The sequence below is a fragment of the Lonchura striata genome, chromosome 5 (genome assembly GCF_046129695.1).
Source record: "Lonchura striata isolate bLonStr1 chromosome 5, bLonStr1.mat, whole genome shotgun sequence".
NCBI lineage: Eukaryota > Metazoa > Chordata > Aves > Passeriformes > Estrildidae > Lonchura > Lonchura striata.
This window is the reverse complement of record NC_134607.1, coordinates 11,558,436-11,573,512: the sequence shown is the minus strand read 5'-3', so window position 1 is coordinate 11,573,512 and position 15,077 is coordinate 11,558,436. Positions and strand designations below refer to the sequence as shown.

The window sequence follows — 15,077 nt, the reverse complement described above, 5'->3', positions numbered from 1 at the left end:
TGTCACCAGACACAGAAGGAGGGACAGAATTCCTTCCTGCCCGTTCTTCTAAGGAAACGCTACAAGCGAAACATTAGTTAGACCTGAAGCAAAATCTGAGCTCCAAACAATTCTAAAGGTTGAGTTCGACCGTACATCCAACTGCAATAGCAAAACATCCCTCAGATCTGAAAACCCCCAAAACAAGAGGGATGTCTGGAGTAAGAGCTGATTTGTGTTTGGATCTTGTACAAAAGTGACTTGGTTCTGCCTGAATGTTTGACAAATGCTGTTCAACAGACTACAAGAATTTCCAGCACCTTCAAAACACAACCACAGCAGCATTCTGTAGTCTTCTCACCTTTGCTTTTTACGTTTTGCCTTCAGGTTCTGAGTTTTATGTTATAAAATTTTGGTATAAAACATTATAATAAATATTAAGCAGCAACATTTTCCATCCTAAAAATATTAAAGATGGAAAAATATTATTGTTTCCCTTCTTTTAGCAAGAAAAGTGAAGTACTAATTACCTGCCCAAGGTGACTTTGTTCAGTAAAAGATAACAAAAGAAAGAGCAAGTTAATGTAATGTTTTGAAGGTTGAGTGTTTTGGTTTTCCCTTTTGTTTTACTTCAGAAGAATCATTCTGGTGGGAAAATGCAGCTTCGGAAACGTGAAAATCGCTTCAAATACCATGTAATCTAAAAGGGTTGGCTGCTGCTCACAAATTTGTGGCTGTGACACAATAGATGAGTGATCAGTTTGCGTATAGATAATTGAAACAGGTCTAGCCTACAGGATAAAAAATGCTTTTATGCAAGAGTTCTGGACAGGGTGGAAGCACTTGAGTATTGTAGTGATGGAAAAGCAGACAGAAGAAGACTCTAGACAGTAGTGCTCCTTTTGTTGGAGAAAGTTACTGTGTGTGACTTTTTGTTGGCTGGAACTTGCCAATGCGAGGCTGTGCAGTGTGAGCTTGGTAGTCATAGGTGCCAGTTGGACCCCTGAGAGTGGTCCTTGGTGAACTAAAAGGGTCTTGTCCTGAGGACCACCAAAAATAGCCAGTGAAAGGTTATGAAATGCATCCAGTAAACATTATTCTCAAGAGAGAAGAAACTGTGTCCAGTATTCCACTGGCTGGGAAGGAGTCAAGCCATGCAGCTGGATGGAGACTGATGCCTTTGCACTTGAATCAAGCAGCTGCTCTCCTGATTTGCCTCCAGACTCTTTCTGTGTGGTTGTCCACACCTGCTTGTGCCTGGTTAGGCAGATCTTGTCTGCACAGGAAAGAAGTTTGATATATGACAGCATTACCCAGGAGTTCACAGCCATTTGCAGGTTCTCACCCACTACAAGGGTCTTTCTAGTGCTTTATCCAGTCCAGTGCTACCCTGCTATTGCTTCTCAGCTAGGACTCGCTGTGGCCCTGCTGTGCTGACCACCCAGCCTAAGATTCAGTATTCAGTTTCTCTCTCTCTGTTAGCTCTCTTTGGTCCTTTAATGACGGATTTTGCAAACCTGCTGCCTCCTCTTCCTCAGGCTGGGAGGGGGACATGGGAAGGGACTGTGTCAGCCTGCCATCACCTCTTGCTTTCTCTTGAACTTTGTAAATTGTTTGAACTGGATCTCACCAAGTAGAAAAAAGCATTTGGTGGGTTTTCCACCAACAGTATATAAATAAAAATGGATAAGAATAGATTGGATTGTTGCTTCTTACATCTGCTTCCCCATTTTATTTTTGACAGGTCCTGACACCCACACACACAATCCTTACTCAGACTCAGATAGATCTAATATTTTTGGCAGGATTTTCCATTCCTCATGGAGAGTTTCAATAGCTCCTATCCTGGCCCTTAGTTCTCAGGCCTTTTGCCCTTGTGATTTCCATACTTATAGGTCTTACCAGGCCCATCATTAAAACATGACAAAGGCAAAAACTGTACCTCCTGCAGGCTCTAAAGCACAGAAGCTGCTGCTGGCTACTGTGAAAAATGCATATTTTATGATTGGCTTTTTGCAAATGTTACAATGAATATTATATATGTAGTGTTAGAAAGTTATGCTGTATTAAATCTCTTAAGTAGTGTGTTAAATATAGTTTTAGGTTACAACAGAATGTTAAAATAGAAATTCTGTGATGCAGGAGTTTTTACTAGCACAAGCAAGAGGTGAGATAATCAAAAAATTCTTCACACAGAGATGGCAGTGACTTGGGGCCCATAAAGAGTTACTGCCTCCTTAACGGAAAAGACAAACATTCTTCCACCTTCTCTCCGGCTTTATGGAACCACCAGGACTAAGGGAAAGAAGTTGACCAAAACCAGAAAAGTTCTTAATTTGCAAGGAACTTATGCATCATGTATGAGATATATGAATATGCAGTAGACTATTGCTTTTAAGGTTATTCCTTTATTCACAAGGGATGCTTCTAGTGACTTACTGTCCAAGAGCATCTGGACATCCATAATTCTTTGCTTTTTATTGTCTTTTAATTGTCCTAATTCTAAATTTTATTACTCTAATTGTATTACTATTTTTATAACCATTTTATTATTAAACTTTTAAAATTTTGAAAACCAAGTGATTGGCGTTTTTCACACTGCTGATCTTTGCAACTTCACTGGGTCCAAAATCACTGCCCCACTTCAGTCTGTGCTTCCCACTGCAAAGGAAGTGGAACTGAGCAAACAATCTGCAACAGGTAATTTATGTAACGAATTTACCCTTTTCCCCTGAGCTAATATGCATGAGTGTGTGCTGATGTCTTCAAGTGCATTCCCGATTTGAAGAGCTTTGCCTTATTTTTTCCCCTGTGCACTGCTTTTAATGCTTCATATCAATCACAAGTGTTCCCTGGTGCCTCCAGAAGCTGGTATTTGCTATTCAAATGGTGTGAAGTTGCAACTGTTTACCAAAGTTTTGAGAAATTGTTTCTGATCCTGAAGTGGAAAAGCATTCAAATACCTCTGTCATGTACAGCACCTAGCCCTTTAAAGTATGGGTTTAATGTTTACAGATGAGGTCTCGCAATTCATTTTTCATGAACGTTTGTGCTGGGAGACCTTGGTTGCTGGAATGTGTGCACAAAGGGAAGAGTGAAAGCAACGCAATAACAAACTAGTGCAACGTTCTTAAAAATTCTGTATTTTGTTAAATCAGCTTATAAATTGCTCAACTCTAAACATGAGCAGTGGAGAGGAGCGTGAGTCAGAGACTCCCCTTTTTGCTTGCCATGCTCTCTACCAGATAACATGGAAGAAAAGCAGCCAGGTGAAGTCGGGCTGGAATTATTTGAGTGTCCGAAGGAGGGCCAAGAGGATGGTGAAGGGTCTGGAGTGGAAGCCTGTGAGCTCACTTGGTGTGTTCAGTCCGGAGGAGACTGAGGGGAGACCTCATGGTGATGTTCAACTTTCCTGAGAGGGGAAGAGGGGGTCAGGCACTGATCTTTTCTCCGTGGTGACAGCGACAGGAGCCGAGGGAACGGCCTGGAGCTGTGCCAGGGCAGGTTTAGGTTGGGTATCAGGAAAAGGTTTTTCCCCCAGAGGGTGGCTGGGCACTGGAACAGCTCCCCAGGGCAGTGGGCACAGCACCAGCCTGCCAGAGCTCGAGGAGCATTCGGACGACGCTCTCGGGCAGGCGGTGTGACGGTGGGAACGCCCTCCGCGGGGTCAGGAGCGGCACCCGGCGACCCCACGACAACCGAGCCCGTCCCACCACTGCCTCACTTCCTCCCGGGCCGGGCCCCGCGGGGCCGCCCCGCCCGGGCGGACGTGACGCGCGCGCGGGGGCGGGAGCGGCGCGGGGCGCGGGCGGCAGGTGAGGAGCGCGCGCGGGGGCGGGGCCGAGCCTGGGCCCGCGGAGCGCCGGCGGGCGGGGGGCGGCCGGGAGCGGCCCCGAGGAGCAGCCGCGGCTCCGCCGGGCGCCCTCCCGCCGGGCGCCCTCCCGCCGGGCGCCCTCCCGCCGGGCCCCCTCCCGCCGGGCCCGAGCGGGCCCTCCGCGGAGGGCTTTGCAGAAGCTGCGGCCTGTCGCGCCCGGCGGGAGCGCCGCCGGCTGTTGGGCAGAAGAGCTTGGCAGCGCCTGTGAGGGAGGGACAGCGGGGCCGGACAGAAGGCGTTGCGCTTCTCGCCTGGGGGCGTTAGGAGGAGCGTTGCCTGCAGGTCGAGGGAGGTGATCCTGCCCCTGTGTCCAGGTCTGGGCTCCTCAGGGCGTGTGGCGCATGGAGCTCCAGCAGGGAGCGGTGAAGTTGGTTAAGGGACTGAAGCATCTCTCTCGTGAGGGCAGGCTGAGGGAGCTGGGTCTGTTCAGCCCAGAAACAAGATTTTCCAGACAGGTTGTGGGGTCTCCCTCACTGGATATTCAAGAACCATTTGGGTGCAGTCCTATGCCAGGTGCTCTAGGATGGCTGCTTGAGCAGGGGTTGGACCGGATGACCCACTGAGGTCCCTTCCAGCCTGAGCCATTCTGTGATTGTTACGTGGTGCTTCGGTGCTGAGCCATGACATGGATTGGGAGATCTGCCTGGCAGGCTTGGAGCATGGAATTGTCAAGTTGGCAGTGACATATAGGACTCCTGAGTTCCACACACTGTTTCAGGGAATGGCAAGGGCAGTACCTCTTTTCGGTGTAGATCAGGTACTCGGGACAGACGGGATATGTTGCAGCCAGGAGGGAGGAACAAAAAAAGAGGAGGAGGTGTCTGAGAAAGACATGGGGTTCTATGTTGTGTGTTAGGTGATTTTTCCTCAGAAAGTCGACTATTGCAAGCCAGTAGTCAGGGATTTGGGTGTTTTGTACTAGTCCAAGTAGTTGTGTTATTTGTAGTACAAATAGTACTTTGTACTGTTCTCAGGCCAGCAGTTGTGTTAATTGAAATGATTTGTCAAATAAAACCATATTGTCAGTGTTTGCAAGTGAACCCGATTTGCTGATGCAATTATTGGAATAATATTTTTCTGTGTTCAAAGTAAAGAATGAGTTGGCCAGCAATAAGGAGACCATAGGACTACTAGACCTAGCTGTGTACAAAGGATGTACTGATAGATATAGGGAACATTGTGAATTCACATCCAGCAGTGATGGTCATTGACAGTATTTATTTTAGTAATCAACAGGAAATCCTGTGATAAGGTTTCCCCCCTTCTTTTTGTTTGTTTGTTCGGGGGTTTTGTGTTTTGTTTGGGTTTTTTCTTTTCTTTTTTGGTTGTTAAATGTGGTTCCGATATTGAATGGTTGAATATCACCTGGATTTTCCCAAAGATCTCTTTCCAAAGAGGAGGCTCTTTATCCCTGTGCAGAGAGGCTAATTCTTGACTCTGTACAAGTCACAGTGCAGCTTCCAACAAGGAAATGGGATAGTGCTGAATGTGGTTGTGGCATTTCATGTGATTGAGGCAAATGTCAGCTGGGAGTTTGCTTGGAATGAGCTCTTTATTTCATGGAGGTTGCATGGCGGGTGTTGCTGGCTGTGATGTGCGGACTGGGCTCACCTGTCCTGGAGGTAGAAGTTAGAACTGCCCCCATTCCGTGTCAGTTCCCTGAAATACAGAGCCTTCCTGGAGCAAAGAGTGCTGCTCTTGCCAGAGGCAAGGCCTGGAAGCAAAGTGGCTTTGGCATGTCCTTGTAGAGACTTTTCTGCATGACAGTTTTCTGGGAATCAGAGGTGCTCCAGACAACTTGCCCTTGCTTAGACTTCATTTTAGGAAGGCTGGCTAATAAGTTCTCCTGTTATTTGATTATGTTTGTCTTGTCTGAGTAGTAAAGCTAGGATGTAATAGCTGCCTGATATATCTCTGTATTACTGGGATGCTTTGAATGGTGGGGAAACAGCCACACCTCCAGAGCCCTGAGGCAGAAGAGTGCCTGAGCAGCACTCCTAGAGCAGCACAGGCTGCTATTCTTAGCATCTGTCCTTCTTCTATCACTCCAGATATTTAAACGTGAGTTTTAAGTCTTCATTCCTTCAGACACAGAGTGCTGTTCTCTCAGGTCTGGAGTTCTTGGGCCAGAAAACTGAAAGCTGGTAATTCCTGGGAACTGCTCTGCAGTCTGGTTTCTGGGAATACCAGGTGACTGTGATTACATCAAGCTCAGTTTGGGGAGTGAAAGGGAAGGGTAGAAATTGAGGGCTGGGGAAAAATCGTGTTGAGGTATTCCTGAAAGCAAGGCAGATTTTTTTTAATAACATTTTTTTAGATTAAAAGTAATGTGCAGAGGAAGAAGAGGATTGTGTCTGAAATGGTTATGTTTCCCATGGCTGTGGTGTAAGAGATTGAAGGAAATCATTTTTATCACTGAGAAAAGCAATTTCTGCAGCTAATCACTCCCTCACGAGATAACCTTTCCCAGAAAATAGTTCATCCAGGTGTCATTTTTTTGACGCAGCTTTTCATCAGCTCCTGTCAATCAGGCAACTCTGTAGGGGTATGCCTTCTAGCAAATGTGAATAGACTTGAAGACATTCCTTATTTTGTGAATTCTCCTGTCATCTTCTAGAAATGCAAGCATTGCCTTTGCTTTTGAATATATAAAACAGGCAGGAACCGATCTGGTCTCTGTTTTGGTTTAGTTGTTTCCTTAACTGAATGTCTAAGGCTTTATTGTAATACTGCACATGGGTGCTGTAAAACTCCAGAACTTTGGAGCAGAGAGTACTGAATGTGGAGGTGAAAACCAGGACACTGCAATCTATGGTTTGTGGCAGTAGTTAGATCTGCAGCTGAGGTCCCTCTGCAGAAGGGTGGAGCTGAATTTGCATCAGAAAATTAGAGGGGAAAACTAGCTGGATTTTTTTTTTCTTCTTCTTTTTTTATTTTTTTTGGACATGGTGTGTTTCTGGAAGTAATTATTGCTGTGGTTTATTAGAATGAGAAGCTCCAGACATTCTGCAGGAAGCTCTACAGCAGCATTCTGGTTAACCTGTCTTTGGAGTTCCATTGTTTAAAAGAACTTATTGCAGAGAAATGGCTCTCTAGAGGACTATGCATAGCCAGGGCCTTCTATGTACTTCAGGCATACAAAACCAAAATGCCCCATTTAGGAAATCAAAGAAGGAGCTCTGTCTGGATGTTTGGGATGAGATTTTCAACTTTAGTTATGATTGTATAGCAGGTATAGCTAAGCTATTTGTATAGTCTTCCTTTATAATAAATAGTGATAGGAAGGTAAGGCAGGCAATTATCAGAGTGTTTGTGGTTCTGCCCTGGAATCAGATCAGTTGTTCATTACAGCATCTGTTTGTCTCCATTAGTGATGAGAGCCAAAGGTGGCAGTCAAAGAGGGGGATATCTGATTAACTTTAGATATCAACATCTGTCTGTCAGAATGAGTGTTATATATCCAGCTGGAGGAAGTAAATTTCAGCCTGTGCTTAGAGGACAGGGCTTTCTCAGTCAGGTGATGCAGGGAGGGAGGCTGCCTGTGCTTTGCAAAACAGAGCTCTGTGTTGAGGGGAAAGATTGTCTTGGAGACAGTAGTGGCTTAGAGGGGGTCTTAGCTTATGGAGCTGGCAGGATTGAAGTGCAACTGTAAATTCTTTTAAGTCTCTACTTTTCAGATTCTCTAAAAAAAAAAAAGTTATAGCATTCTCTCTCTGGAGAGTCAATGTAAATTGTTGTATCTAATCCATCTTTAAATGTCAATTATTTTACTAAGGAGTTGCCACATGCTATTGTAAAGCTGGGCTCCGAGATCTCAAATTTTGGTTCTTTCTCTTAAGCCTAAGCGGAATACGCCAGTAGTGACAAACCAATAAATCTAAGTGGCTCTGAGTAGTTTTTTGGGTGAGCAGGACTCTCCAGATTTCACCTATAGTAGCTGCCACAGCTATTTCTTTCAAAGCAAAGTGTCTGAGCCAAAGGTGTTTTTAACAGGCTCTGGCTTCTTGAGAAGGAGGTGCCTTAAATGCTGGTCTCATGCTTTCAGAAGCAGATTTTTGATAGAGAATTTTCTTCAGATAGTCCTGCTGATTGTCAGGTGCCTCAGTGCTCTACTGCTTCTGCAGGGCCGTGGTGTGATGTGAGGCTGACTCCTTTTGAAAAGGGTTTGGCTGTTCAGGTCATCCTGTATCAGCGAGCAGTTGTGGGAGCAGGAGATGCCCTGTAGGATTCATTTTCTACACAGAGTTTTTGTTGCTGGTGTTCTTCTGAGGTAATGCTATACTGTAAGGATAGGCTGAAAGGTTGAGATTGAGTAAGTATCCTCTAAAGCTGGAGGAGAGGTGCAGAAATGGTTTTTACAGGTGTGGCTAAAGTAACCTTGTGATGTAGATTGGGCCATGGTATGCTCCTGCTGCTGAGAGGGAGGGAGAATGATGGCTTCTCAAGTTTTCACTTTCCTGCACCTGTTGCCAGTTTCTGTGTCTGGAGAACTCCAGCTCCTCTGTTTAATTCACTCTTTGGTAATGGGCAGGGTGGGACAGCTGGAATGGACAGAGTCATTTAGTTCCAGAAATAGCCCTGGGAAGCAAAATCACAGCCAATGCCAAGCACTCCAAAGATGGAGAAACTCCACTCTTGTCTAAAACAGCTACTAGAGGTCTTAAGACCAAAGCAGTAACATCTACAAAGGAGTTTAAGGGTGCTACTATAAGAGACATCTAGTAACATGAGCACCCTGGTGGAGTACAGCCTGCTACAGGGCCTAATTAGGGTCTTATTAATGTGTTCTTTCATCACTGCCTTCCAGCCTTCAGATGGTGATTAGACCTATTTATAGGGGCAGAGTTCCTTAATATACAGCACAGTGTACTTCTTGCCAATCAAATCAGTAGCATCTGCATCTCTGATTGCTGCTTGATAACATTGTAGAAGATGGTTAATTAAAAATATAAATAGACCTTTCATCCTCTTAACTTACCAAAGTGCTTCTCTCCTGCCCCCACCTTGCTTCCTGAAAAAAAGAGTAAAGTTGGATTAGCGCAGGGACTGTGGTGAACCTCTCATCTCACTGCTGGAAATGCATCCTGCTATCCTACCCAGGATAGTTACCTCTTGTGTGCTCTGTGGAGGACTAAATTTCATCCCCTCCCATGAATGTCAGCACAGGGCAAAATGATTGTGTGCTGCATAATAATAGGACTTGTATGTAGGCTCCTGTGCTGCATTTGAGTGATTTCTAGCTTTTGTTCCTGCGTCTACATCTGTGTGTGTGCACACACTGCCTTATCCTGCCATTTCATATGCAATGGCATATTTTGCTTTTTCAAGTCTCTTTTTAAAATACTGTTCTCTGGTTTTGCAGCTGGTAATCTCACAGGAGTGTGCTTTATCTGTGGAGGGCAAGGTGGTATAATTAACTTTTTATATTGTTCTTATTTTTTCCTTAGAGGATTTAAATCTGATATTTTGTTCGGATAGCCTCTAGGCAAGCTTCCAGAACAATCAAGGTATGACTTGAATATGTTAGCAGATTTGACCATGGGAAAATGTTTGTCCAGGTAAACATGGTAGAAAGTATTACATGTAAGAAATTACTCTCAGGGAGGAATTTGGGATGACTTCTCATGGTTAACCAAGTTATGGATGTAACTTTCCTATGTCACTTTCTGATAAGGTATGCCCAGAGCCTGTCTGCTTCATCTTTTGAGTATATATGATCTTAAACTGCAGCTCATTTGTGGTTTGGTCTGTTCCCACTTTGGAACCATACTGGTGATAGTGGTGTGTGGTGAGGGATACTCAGACGTGTTTTATTACATACTGCTGATCCCTATGTCCTCACAGGTGGCTACAAGGCATTGATCTTTTATTAGGATCCTACAAAAGACAGACATAGGGTTAGAGATAGCCTGCCACTTCTTTCTGGAGATATTACTGCCTGTGGGAATTAAAGGCCTCTAGTTTTTGCTGCCTTTCCAGTGCACTGGAAGCAGAAGCAGCAGCAGCACAGTAATTGCTAAAGCAGCCATTGTAGCTTTGAAGTATACATGCTGATTTTTTTCAAAGTATTTACTCCATCTTCTCCCCTGAGCCTGCTCTTTTTAGCTTCTTGAAACATGTTAAGGAAGCAGGTGTTGTTGATTGCTTTCCTTATTCTCCCTTTATTTTCATAGCAAAGTACACATTGGTAAGTGCTTGTGTACAGCTTTACATTCTCCCTGTATTAAGGGCAGCCAAGCTATATTTTTAATACTGCCTTTGTTTATGTTCCTTTGAAAAACGAAAATATTTTAAAGTTATGGGGTTGTTTCATTTTTAGATTATCATCCCAGTGGTCAATCCTCCATAGAGTGGTATTTTCTAAAGAACTTAGGGAAGTGCTGCTTCTTTTACAAACTCTGTTTGCTCTGTAGCAAATTCTTTTGGGCTTGCCTTAACATAAGAAGTTTTATTCTTATGGAGAGAGGTGAGGAAAGCAGGTGGAGTGTTTCTCTACCTATCCAGAGCAGTGAATTATATACTTTCTTTTCCAGGGGCAGAGCTCCACATGTCCCTCCAAGTATTAGACTTTGCTGTGGTGAGTGAAGAGTAAGCCCAGTTGTTGGTTCCAAATGCCTGGAGACCCTGGAGTGCTCAGCCTGTATCCGTCCAGGTTTATGTCTTCCAGAGAGGCGAGACAGTCTGGCAGAGACGACTGACTGTGTTTCCCACTCCTGCTGTTTCTCTCAGCTTTTGCAAGTGTGAGTGTTGGAACTGAGTGGGAGAGAACAGCTTTGACTGTGGAGGAATAGCCACTAGCCCTGAGGAGCTTTGGACCAGCTTGGACCAGCTTGCCTGAGGTGAAAGGCACAGACAGCTTAAGGCAGAAGTGCAAATCTAAGCAGTCAGTAGCTTTAGTCAGAACTTCCAAGACAGAACATAGCACTTGGAAGCAGGTGGTGCAGTGAAAAAACAACCTTTTTCTCTTTGTTTTCACTTTAATAGGGTAAATGAGGTTATTATATAACACCAGAACATATTTGTCTTGATCATGAAAGTTGACATAGAAAAAACAATTGAATAAAAAATGGCTGGAGCCCCCAGATGTCGCAGCTCTTTTGTTCTTTTCCAGAGCCTCTTTGATGACAAAAATACCCCAAAACAAAACAAACCTGTGTTGCTGTTTCTTCTACTTTGTGTGACCTATTGGTGGTCACACCACTAATGATTAAATAAATCTCTTGGGTGATCTGACATCTGTTTTTGTGACTCATACTTTCTTTGGGCACATGTCCATTTCTCACTGTAGCATCAGAGTATTTCATGTCAGCTGTCATAATTCCAGCATTGCTGTACTTCCTAGAGAAACACACCCTCTGTAAGATTTTGGAGTGATACTGGAACCAGTTTATTGTTTTGCTGGAAGTCCCTTCTATATGTAAGATAGAAGCAGTTTATTTGCACCTTTGCGTTCATGTTACATGAAGGTTTAGCACCCATTGGATAGGTTAGAAGAGTTGACGTATTTTAACACCCAGCACTCCTTTATTTTTTATGTACTAATTCTGATAGTGGAACATGGCAAGAAAATGTGCTGCTTCCTTCTCAGTGCACTGGGCTTTGAGATAAAGGATGAGTTGTCTTACTGAATGATGTTCAGTCTTTGCTTTCCTTCCTGACTTCTGCTGGGAATATTTTAAATTTTCCCTTTAAAAATATTCCTTATTCTTGCAGTCTCTCTCTGTTAAGTGAAGCAATTCTCCTTTTATTCTAACCATGTGGTGGCCCTTACTCAAATAGTTTGGCTTATTTCTCCAGTTAGTTTGGTCCTAGGAGGTAACAAGTAGCAGCTGCAGCATGGGATTTTGCCCAAGTCTAGTCATTAAATTGTTGCTGTTTTCTCTCCTCCTTGCTATAGAACTTGTTCTCTTGCACGGAAGGAATTGTCTTGTATCTGTCTCTGGCAGTAATTTTCAGAATTTGCCATATTTTTCCACTATTTTTTTCAGGAAAGGTGAGAATCTGAAGCTCCTTTGAGAGTTTTCATGGAGAGCCTGTGAAGCTGATGTTGTCTGGTGTGAGCAGGAGCTTTCTCAGAAAAACTCAGGGATTTTCCTGCTTTGCCCAGTACTGGGTGCCCCTCTCTTTGCAAGGGAGCAGTGGACCTGAAGGAGAGTCTGTAGTTTCTGACTGTAGGGAAAGAAATGTTTTGGGAGTAGCTAGAGGATCGCTGCTCCCAGGTGGGAGCATCTGGCAGTCAGCAGCTGAACTGAGCTTGGTTTTAGGAAGGACACTAGGAGAATTAGGATTAGTGAGAGTCTGAGAGATGATATTGGGGCTGCATAATCTTATCTGGCGTCAAGAGGTGAAAATCTTGACTTTCTTAGGATTACCTTTACACAGGAATGGTTTTGATAATGAAATAAGTATCAGAAATTTCCTTCTTGCCCCTGCTTCCCACTATGTTTAATGACTGGACAATTACAGCTGTTTATCTGGCTGGAATAAATTGGGTCATTGAACTGATGCGAGTTAAAAATAGGCATCCCAAACATCAGGAGCACTGATGCAACAGTAGAGTTTTGACCAGTGACAGGGAGAATTATAAACCCCTTTTACTGCTAGGGCCAGAGTAACTCATAACCACGTCCTGGCTATGTTATCTTGTCACTTTATTCCGTGGTGACAGTCAAATGGTAGATTTGAAAGGAAAAGTATTGAAGCTTGATTGTAGTCAGCAGATCAGAAACTGCTGTCTCAAAATTAGCTGTACTCATCTCAGATTAGCTTGTATGCTTTACAGCTCTAAATAATAATTTCCTGTCTGCAGAGTAGGCCCAGTCAAGAAGACTAATCAGTGTGCAAACATTGCTGCTAAAGAGTGCAGATATAGAGTCTTGCTGCCAGTGATGCATGAAATGAAACAGAGTAGGTCTAGGCTTCCTAGACTGACAGTAGAGCCAGCTTTCTAATGGCAGGGCTTGATCTTGCAAATTTGTTAACTGTGGAAAGGCTTCTATGTACCCTTACATCTCATGATTCATTACTAAACACCCCCACCAAAAGAACCCCAAAACAACTCAGCAAACCCCACAAAAGAGTACCCTTAAATAATAGCCACATCACATTTACAGAAAGCTTTTCCTACCCATGGTATCATCTTAAAGGAAAAATTTGGAGAGGGTGGTGTTTCTTAAATATACAGAAATGACTGCAGGCAAGTCAAATTTGTTATCTCTGTTTTGTGAAGCAAGATAGAGAATTGAAGGAATGTGTGAAGACCCCTTCTAATTTTCACATATTAAACTGTTTTTTTGTGTTGTGACTGTCTCTCTTCAGGCTCCTGATTTGCACATTTCTCCAGTATGGGCTGTGTTTCTGTGTCATTCTCAGCCTGCACTGCTATGGAGCCGGGAAGCATGTTGCACCCAGCACTGCTCTCTTCAACTAGCTCCTGCAGACTTTCAAGTACCACACAGGGAATGCAGTGCATCCCCTGAGATATCCCTGGCTGTTTCTCATACCTTGGTTTTTCATCCTCCTTTGTTTTGCTTCTCCTCAGCTTAATTTCTTATGCAGATGTACAGAGCTCTGTGTGATGAAACCCTGTAATGAGCACCTGTTTTTTTACAGCCTGAATGAGTAGAGACACTGACAAAACAAATTTGGAGGGACTTGTGTAGACCTAACAGTAGAGTTTGGGTTAGAAAACTGTATGGATCCTCTACTCTGTTCATATCTAGAATGTCCTAATAGTTATGTGTTTGAGAGTTTGCAATTTCTAATGTACTCAGAGAAATGGATATTTTTTTTTCTCTTTATGTTCTTCCAAGTCCAGGAATTTTTTTGTTATTTTTGTGAGTAAAGACATGGGAGGCGAACTTCTTGGGAATTGCTGAGAGAGAGGTGAGCAAAGCTCAGGATGGAAACATGGGTGGTGGGTGACATTCTCCTGGCTGAGCTATAGAGTAGTGGTATTGGCCCACTGCATCCAAAAGTGTGCATACAGCTGTGGTGTGTGGCACACAACTGAAACATTCTGGTGACTGGTTAGGCTTGAGATATGAAAGGATTCTAAAATATGGAGGCTTCTTTCAAGATAGTTACTAAGGAAAAATCCAGTCCAGAAGCAACAAAGTGCTCCTGGGTGTCTCAGAATGGAAGAACTCTCATTAACCTACTTGGAGCAAGGGGGTGGGTGCCCATGCATGCCTTGTAATTTCATGGCTTCTGTTCTTGGAAGGCCTGATGGTGTGTTTCTTGGAGCAGAGTGTAAGATGAAATACTGCCTTTTGCTAATAGGGTTGGATGACCTGAAATATAGCCACATGGAATATGAGGAAAGGGAGGAGGGGACAGGGTGATTTGTGATGAGTCTTATTGCCACTCAGAACTGACTTTGCTTCTAACTCTCATCTTTGTTTTCAGCACAATACTGAGCAGAGATTTGTTAAGTAGCATGCTAAAATAAAATTGTGGTTTCCAAGAACATTCATATAAGCAAAAGAGTCTCACCTCACTGTAGCTGCCTTGAATGTATTAAAAATCCAATATGTCAGTCTGACTACTTGTGCCTTTCTCCTCAGCTTACCAATTCTGTTTCAAATGCTTTCCTAAAATAATTAGTGGAGCAGAAAGTAGAAGTCCCTGAATAACTGCTGTGATAAAGTGGCAGTGTGTTTAATGTGTAATGACCTATTTGTTCTTTCCCTTAGGTACAATGGCCACAGAAGCCCAGAAGCACTTTTTGGAAGGGCAGACATACTCAGTGCCCCTGATCCAGCCAGACCTACGCAGGGAGGAGGCTGTGCAGCAGGTGGCAGATGCACTTTACTATCTGCAAAAGGTGTCAGGTGATATCTTCAACAGGTAAAGTGCTCTTCTGGAGGGTTGGGTGCTTAGCATTCAGCATTACAAAACAGAGTGCTGTACTTAGGTTGCAGCAGTGAAGGGGAAAGGGCATTGCACTGGTAAGCAACGGAAGTTCAGAAAAGAGATGAAAAAGGACTAGATGCACTTCAATATGAGTTTATTAGATATGAGTCTGTCAAAGTTAAGCATAATAAAATGGCTGCAATTAGTCAGAGATTGTTGGTTATTAATTTTTATTCATTTTTATCAATTAATAATTTTTTATTCCACAAATTGTATTACTGCTTCTGCAGTAATATTCCTTCTTGTTCATGTTTTGAAGGGGAGGCATTGTAATTTAGAGTATCTTGAAGATTTGTCTTTTTGAGTTATT

The 15,077-nt window shown here is 43.6% G+C and overlaps 1 protein-coding gene across 4 annotated transcripts in view; it reads left to right on the top strand.

The window, feature by feature from the left end:
* The first annotated feature begins 3,728 nt into the window (after nt 1-3,728).
* The window catches only part of WASHC1 (WASH complex subunit 1), a 37,042-nt gene continuing 25,693 nt past the window's right edge, over nt 3,729-15,077 (top strand). The window contains exons 1-2 of one of the 4 annotated variants that reach the window (XM_021535084.2): nt 3,729-3,794; nt 14,548-14,701. In XM_021535084.2, coding sequence (XP_021390759.1) covers nt 14,553-14,701 — 149 coding nt within the window. In that variant the 5' untranslated portion in view covers nt 3,729-3,794; nt 14,548-14,552. Of the gene's footprint in view, nt 3,795-3,973; nt 4,168-14,522; nt 14,702-15,077 lie in introns of those variants that run through there. The other 3 variants (XM_021535085.3, XM_077783282.1, XM_021535086.3) reach the window with 3 other exon arrangements.